Source organism: Colius striatus, chromosome 12 (genome assembly GCF_028858725.1).
Source record: "Colius striatus isolate bColStr4 chromosome 12, bColStr4.1.hap1, whole genome shotgun sequence".
Classification (NCBI taxonomy): domain Eukaryota; kingdom Metazoa; phylum Chordata; class Aves; order Coliiformes; family Coliidae; genus Colius; species Colius striatus.
This window is the reverse complement of record NC_084770.1, coordinates 14,306,121-14,313,808: the sequence shown is the minus strand read 5'-3', so window position 1 is coordinate 14,313,808 and position 7,688 is coordinate 14,306,121. Positions and strand designations below refer to the sequence as shown.

General features: G+C 42.4%; 1 protein-coding gene across 1 annotated transcript; it reads right to left on the bottom strand.

Annotated features, from left to right (window-relative positions):
- Window positions 1-1,781: 1,781 nt before the first annotated feature.
- Window positions 1,782-7,264, bottom strand: SCG2 (secretogranin II). The gene is made up of 2 exons (XM_062005865.1): window positions 7,254-7,264; window positions 1,782-3,963 (listed from the first exon to the last, which is right to left on the bottom strand). Exon 2 carries the CDS (start codon window positions 3,947-3,949, stop codon window positions 2,072-2,074), a length of 1,878 nt encoding a protein of 625 aa, XP_061861849.1. The 5' UTR covers window positions 3,950-3,963; window positions 7,254-7,264; the 3' UTR covers window positions 1,782-2,071.
- Between the last annotated feature and the right edge of the window lie 424 nt (window positions 7,265-7,688).

Below are 7,688 nucleotides of genomic sequence, written 5' to 3'. Positions count from 1 at the left end.
AAAAAAGCTTCTCCATCTGGGAAGGAAGAGTCTGTAGAGATTGACAAACCATTCCTCACCTGGTGTATGAACTAAAGAGATGGGAAGAAGCCCACCCTGTGCCCAGAAGAGCCAGAACTGTGCACAGCCAAAGCTGTGACAGTGGCAGCCAAGTCTCCTCCCACGAGCCATCGCCTACAGCACAATACCCAGGTCAGTTGGGCATCTCAGGCCTCCCCACTGCCTTGTGCTTCCCTGGCTGCCTGTTATTGCCTTTTATGAAAAGAAAGATTTATGTGAGTTAATTCCTTTCTCCCATAAGAAAAGGGAAAAAAAACCCCAACAAACGTATTTATGTTGTATGTGAAGCTTGTTCACTGAAAACAGTATTCTTTACATCACATAGCTAAGTAGTAAATGTTATTGATCTGATGGAAAGAAAATTTTCTGAACTATGAGGATTGCAGGAGCCATATTAGGATGAAGGAGAAAACAGTACCTGGAATCAAGAAATCGCTATTTGTTTAATGCACAATTTTGTTTTGAATAAAACATAATGATTCCAAGTTCCCTGTGCCACAAGCAAGTGCATCTCAAGTGGGGGTTTGTCCTTCTTTAGAGTACAGAAGTGAATTTAACTCTGGCTTTTCTTGCAATTTCATGTTTAATGTTTCAGCACACCCAAGTAACAGAAAAGTGAAGGGTTTTGCTGTGTCCCAAAGCAAGAGTTCAGACTGAACTATCATCTGCAATTGCTCAAGGTAATGGTGGCACTGAAGTCTTGTTTCTGCAGCCTTTGTTGTTGCTTCATTAGGCATTGCCAGGCCAAATGTCATCCTCACCCTGCTTAGCAGAGAAGTTGCTGAAGAGGAGTACCACAGGGAAAAGCACTTTTAAACCATAATCCCAGAAACGCTCATGCCTGAGCTGTCCTACGGAAAAACCATGTCTGACTCAGAGAGTCACACAAGCACATTTCCTTCTGTAAGAGAGACAGAGCTTTTCCAGAACAGCCACTGCAAGTCTTAGCAGGAGCTCGAGACATTTCAAGTGTTCAGGTAACACAGTGAGCAGCAAAGATTCTGTGTATAGAAATAATGGTCATTTCATGAAATGGGAAATAACACTTTTATCAAACAAAAACCCATGATATTACCTACAGGGTGAGTCCTGTGCTTGCCTTGGAGGCTGTCCCTTTCTTTGCGGTACCCATTATGAAAGATGGCAAGGAATGAACCTGCTGAGCTTCCCATCTTCTCCAGCAGAGCTTCCCAGGGCTGCTGCTACTCACATAAAAAGGCTCAATTCAGGTTTTTTTCTAGACTTTCATCATGGAGCCTATCTTAGCTGGACAAATCATTTATCTTCCTCCCACAGCCAAGAGATACATGATAATTAATTATGTAAGGCTCAATTTTCAGAGAAGGTAATGCAGCTATTGCCCTGATTGATTTCAGCAAGATCTCCAGGTCTGCACTGCCCTTAAAGATAATGCCTAGAAAAATGTATATACCACCAACTTAATCCATGGTAAAATAACAGACTCCAGAAGAGTCTTCTGTAGAAGTAAAAATATACTTTTCCATTTCAAATCAGTATGACTTTATCAACTGCCACAAAGAAACACAGTCTATTGTCCAGAAATAATTTATTCATCAACAATAAAACACTGAATAGAAAAAGCCTTGTAAATAAAACTATATATATATATAATGCTTTATTTTTTTATTCGATACTCCACAAAAAACACTACAGACGGTAACAAAATAATCCAATTAATCTTAAAAATGTCAACTGATAATTGTCACTCTTCATTTATCATGTTTTATTAACAATGCAAAGGTTGTTTATATGTCATAGTTTTACTTGATTTCATTCAATTGTTTCTCAAAACACTCGAAGCAATTTGTCGTTTGCCCCGTAATTTATAACATAGATACCAATAAACAAGATAACAGCTCTGAGAAAGGTAAGCAGACTGTTCAATGGTAAGTAGTCTACCATAGGTTGTTTCATGGGAGAGCGGGAATAAATCACAACTGAATTGGGATAGAAGCCAACACATTGAAGAGAAAGAATATTTGGGGAACAATTACATGTTTTCCATTGCCCGTTTGCTAATGCGATCCCTCTCAAGCTCTGATTTCTCCTGTTTTAGATACTCGAGCACCTTTGCCAGCATATCCTCATCCAGATACTGCCTGTTCTGCGTGTCATCGCTTTCCCCGGTCATGGAGAGCCTCTTGCTGAGCGAAGCCAACTTGGCAGCCTCCTGTGGTCCCAGCTGGCTGAGGTGCTCCCTGATGGCCTGCTCCAGCCACTCATCCTCCTGCAGGTCGCTTTCGGGAGCTGGAACTGGGACTCGTTTCATCTGGTTCGTGTTGATAACTTCGGGATACTTTGCCAAGGCCTTTGCCAGGTAGTCAGCCAGCTCTTCATCCTTCTCATTCAGTTTCTCATACTCCATTTGTCGCCTTTCCAAATCGTTCATCCAGGCAGCTTTAGGAAATGGGTGTCCTTTCAGCCTTCTGGGAATGTAAGACAGTCTTGGCAAATCATTCTCTTGACTAAGACGATTTAGTAAGTAGGAGGGATTCTGATTAGCTAAATTGTCAGCTCCCAGAAGACTGATGATATCTTCAATATTGAGGTCGTCAGGTAGATTTTCTGGGATAACGTTAGGAGGCTGCTTCATGTACCCATTTCTAGAGTTTACATTATTTTTAAACACATCACTCTGCCCTAGATTGGTTTCGGTGATCTCGTCGAGGTCTTCTGGGAATTCTACATCCTGTTCAGCTTCCAACCTTTCGCTCTGAAGCTGCTTTTTTTCTCCAGCTTTCAACATGTCTATTAAGTCCTCAGGAGGAATTTGTAAATTCCTTGAGATTTCTATCAGCTGAGCTATAGACTGAGGATCAATTTGCTTATCAAAAAAAGTGAGTGCTCTTTTTTCCTCAAGTTCTCCTCCAGTCCTTAATTTCCTACTCCCAGAACCGCTTATCAGCCTCTTCAGGTAATTCATTAGCTTTGAAACATCCTCTGACATTTGATCTTTATTGTTCCTTCTTATTTCATCTTCCAGGATGCTGAGTTTTCCAGATCTTTTAATTTCATCATCAATCTCCTCCTCATGTTTATCAATTTCCTCTTTGCTATCTTTTATCTCTTCCTGGGTTTGACTTTCCACTTTTTCTTCTATGGGATTCCAGTCTTCTCCTCCAACCACATCTTCATAGGCAATGTTATTTACTTTATAAACATCATCTTCATCATCTGTATACAATTTCTGGTCCTCATCCAGTCTTTCTTTCTTGTGGTTACTGGGTCCTGCCATCTTCCCCAGCTCCTGAAACACAGACTCCAATGTGGCCAAGCTTTGGGGTGTGTATTGCTCCTCTACTATTTCATTGGTGCGCTTGAAAGGACTATCTCTTGAACTGTCCTCATAGCGCCCAAGTGGCACTTTGAGGTACTTTTGCCACCACTCAGGCCACTTGTAAGCCTCGTAATCATCAGCTGCACCAGCTGGAAAGTTATCTGAACTCGGACCATAAGGTTTAGTCTCCTTTGGGCCAACTTTTGACTCTTTCTCAGCTTGCCGCAAAGCATCCAGCATTACCTTAACCCATTGGGACTCATCTTCGGTCAAAGAATCCCTTGCATTGTCTGGTAGGTGAACCTGATCTTTGACTTCTTTCTGTTGCAGGAGATACGGGACACTTTGATAAGAGTTGTAATCAGGACTACTTTCTCCCTTGTTAGTTTGCTTGCGAAGATCTTCTATGTATTCCAAAGCTTTGATCATATCAGGATTTGGGAACCTTTGTAAGGTTTTCATTACATAGTCTGGATCTTTCTGTAGCAGCTGATGCTGCTGGAAGGAAGCTGCGTCAACCCAACAGATTATGCCAAAGAAAAAGGTGAGAGCGCAGGTTGCTCCAAGCTGGAAGGTTTTAGTTTCTGCCATATTTAAAATATTTCCTTGAAATAAAGAAAAAGAAGAAGAAAAAAGCAGCAGTTAACATATGGAGACAGACTTAGGAAACTGAGAAGCAAAATAGAGGTTGTTATTTTAAACTGGAACTCATCACGAAGAATACCACCAGTACTGCACATGTTCTGATTAATTCTGGAAACCTGATATAACTCATCCATGCAAGCCATATATTTTGGGGGAAATTTTATATTCTTCTGAATCTTTCTCGTGATTACTTACTGAAAACTGTTGGTTTCTTATGCTAGAAATTTTTTATCAATGTACCTTATGAGCATCAGTTTTCCAACGGCAGCACTAAAGTATAAAATACAAATCCTATGTAGCTGATGAAAGGCCCATAGAGGAATCTAGATATCATTTTGATTATGAAAATGAAGGCTTCAAATGCTAAAATCCATATGTCCAGATACCTAAATTCTGATCAAAATATTATTAAAACTGCATATGGAATTATCTAGTGAGATTGTTCTACAGGGCATCTCATTTCATGGCAGGGTAATACTGCTGAATGGTGCTAGACTTCAATAAAATTACTGTGGGGAACATGGCATATAAAATGACAAGTTTATTTGTTATTAATGTTAGGTTTATTACTTCTTTTCCTGGTATTTAATTTTTAATATTACTTGCATTACAGGTGAATTTATGAGTGAACTGTTTTCCTAGGGGCATTAATCCTCTATATGAAGGACAAACATTAATTTGTCTTAAGGGTACAATAGCATTTCAGTGAATCCCTTAAAACCCATCTTGGAAATGAGCTTGAATAGGTAGGTTCTGAGTGGTGATTTCATTCATTCATTCACTTCAGCAGAAATTGAATCAGGTCCCAGGACAGGCAGGAACATGATCATTGCCAAAAGTGAGCTAAATTCAGTTAGGGTAGAACAGTAGAAGCCCATGCCTAGTCAGTGTGCCCAGCTCGTGCCAGCCAACTCTGGAACAGAAGTGGAAAAATGATGCCTCAGATCCAATTAAGAATCTTACAGCCCTGCTGTGTACAAGGCTACAGCTGCACAAGCTCAGTCCTGTGGGGAGTTGAGCACCCTCCACTCAGCAAAGGGAAAAATTGTCATCAGTCATTTCCTGGGAGCTGCTCAGGCACTGATACACTGGGACCATGAGACAGGTTCGACTTTTCTAATCCAGTTACATTAACAAATAAAGTACAAGAATGAGAAAGAAATTATAAAGATAGAAACTGTTTTGATTAATTGACCTATTTTGGTTCCTTTGGTTTTTGGGTTGGTAAAAGCATCCTGTTGAGGCATTGGTGATTCACAACAGACTGAGCAAGCTGTGTATGCCACTATTTACCCACTGCTGTAAGTAGAAAGTGAGTGTAAATATACTCATTTCAGCTTCACTTGTAGATTTTTTTCTGCTCTGTTTTTGTTCTTAACATAGTATGACTTAACTAAATAATTAAACCAATATCAGTTCAGAAAGCTGCTTTTTTTCGCCTCAGTCTGGCTGGGCAAGCTCACAGCCATAAGAGCAATCAATTTCCCCAGATATTCCTGACTACTCAAGCCTGGGTACGTTTAAGCCTTGATTTCATAAAGGATTAGTTCAGAACATAAAGTCCCACCCTCCAGATCTGAGTTTGCCCTGAAACAAAGCCAACACACTGCTTCATTTTCTGTCACAGAAAAGATACTTGTCCTATGCATAAATGTTTATCTCCATGAAGAGAAAAAAAAAAAAGGCACTTTGTTATTTATTGTAGCAAATAAATGAAATCAAGATGCTCTCCCAGCAGAGATACTAGTCATTAACAGTGTTTGTCTGGTTAGTGCGTGAGACACTGTCCTTTCCAAGGGGTGGGGGAAGGGAGAATTGTTCCATAATTATCTGCCAGGCACCTCCCACTCACGGAGTCTGGGGACTCAGCCTCCTTCACTGCACACAATTGTGGATTTTTTACAGCCTTTGTAAGAGTCATCAGCATCCCATTAAAACCAAAATGTGTGTAGACAGGCAAAGTTTAGTTTAGTGTTCCACAAGGATGTTGCTCAAATAGATATTTCCTTTGCCAGAATGACAGGTCATTGGCTCCTCTGTCTTTATTTTGTGTCTAGATCAGTTTTCACTCCTAAGTCATTGGCAGGTGATACTGAAAGCCTTGTCCAATGGATTTGGGAATGATTTATTTTAAAAGCTTTGAGTTGAGATCATGAAATCCTGTCATGCAATAGACTGCGTTATCTAGGGTAAGAGGACTCCTCTCCAGCCTTTCAGTCTTTAAATCCATATTTTTTTGAAAACAGAGGACTTTTAACCTATCTTTAGGATCTCCAGTAAAACAATCACTTCTGTGCTTCTCAAAGGACACCACACTAAAATGGCTGTTTTGCCTACAGATGAATGACTGTAAAGCTAGCCGAGATAGGGAGCACATTCACCTAACAAACAGGAAAATCATCCTTTGTCCAACAAAGGCAGAAGTTTCTATTTGCAAAAGGAGTTCACAATCTATCTAACATATACAAAGGCAGTGCAGACTGACACAAGTTCCCCTCAACAAACAGACAAAAAACTATAAATCTCCTTTCTGGGATGTTTCCATGGTAGCAGTAATTTTCTCTCTATCTCTCTGAGCACTCCTCTCTGATGTGAATGTAGCATTTCTAGTGAAAACTCCTGTGCTTTCCTATGGATGACCTGCAACCCTGAGAGGCTGAGGGGGACTTCTGACAGCAGTTTTCCATAAGTAAAGAAATATATCATGAACACTTCCTCCCAATTCATTTTGCAATAAATAACATGCCTGAAATTATTTGCTTTTTAAAAGAAAATAATATCTAACCCTTTACCCCGTGCAAGGGACTCAAGCCATGAACAAAATAACAACGGGGTGAGGAGAAAGGGGAAAAAAACCCAACGCCCAAGCAATGCTGAAGGGGTATAACGTCTGTGCGTGCATGTACACAGCTGCAGAGGTCGCCGGACGGTGTTTAGTCCAGGCTTAGCTCCACTGCTGTATTTTGGCGCGGTCGGTGTGCGAGACAGCCCGACCGAGCGCACTCGCGATCAGACCGGCTCAGCGCCGGGGCTTCGGCCACGCACGATGCCCGTCACGCGAACCCACCGCGCTCGCCTGCGACCGGAGCTCTGCCTGTTACCGAAGCGCGTTACGCCGCAGCCACAACAACTTTCAGCCGGGACTCGCTGCCGAACCCAGACCCTTCCGTCGCGGCTCGTCCCCGCCCTGCAGCCGAGGGGCCGCAGGGACCCCCCAACCCCTCCCAGCGCCCCGAGCCCGCGGCCCTACCTGCGCGCTCCCGCCGCCGCCGCCGCCTTCAGCACTCGGACAGCGCCCGCTTATACCGCCGCCGCGTGACGTCACGGCCCCGCCCCGCCCCGCCCGCGCGGCGGAGCCTCGGCCGGGGCGGGCGGCGGCCACCGGGCACCCCCGGCCCCGCGGCAGCCCGCACGGGGAAAGGGCAGGGGGGTGAAGGGAAACAGGGGAGAGAGGGGGCAAAGAACAGATAGGGGGGAAAAGGGGAAAGAAAGAGGAAAAAGTTAAAAGAACAATAGGAAAAGGGAAAAAGAGGGTAAAAAAAAGAGAAAAAAGAAAAAAGGACAAAAATAAAAAGGTAAAAGAAAAAAAGGAACAAAATGAAAAGGGGAAAATAGGAGTACAAGAAGAAAAGAAAAAGTAAAAAAGACAAAAAAGGATAAAAGACAAAAGGAAAAAGGATAAAAA

What these genes read in the sequence shown, in the direction of transcription:
- SCG2 (XM_062005865.1), bottom strand. Translation starts at nt 3,949, where the DNA reads ATGGCAGAAACTAAAACCTTCCAGCTTGGAGCAACCTGCGCTCTCACC.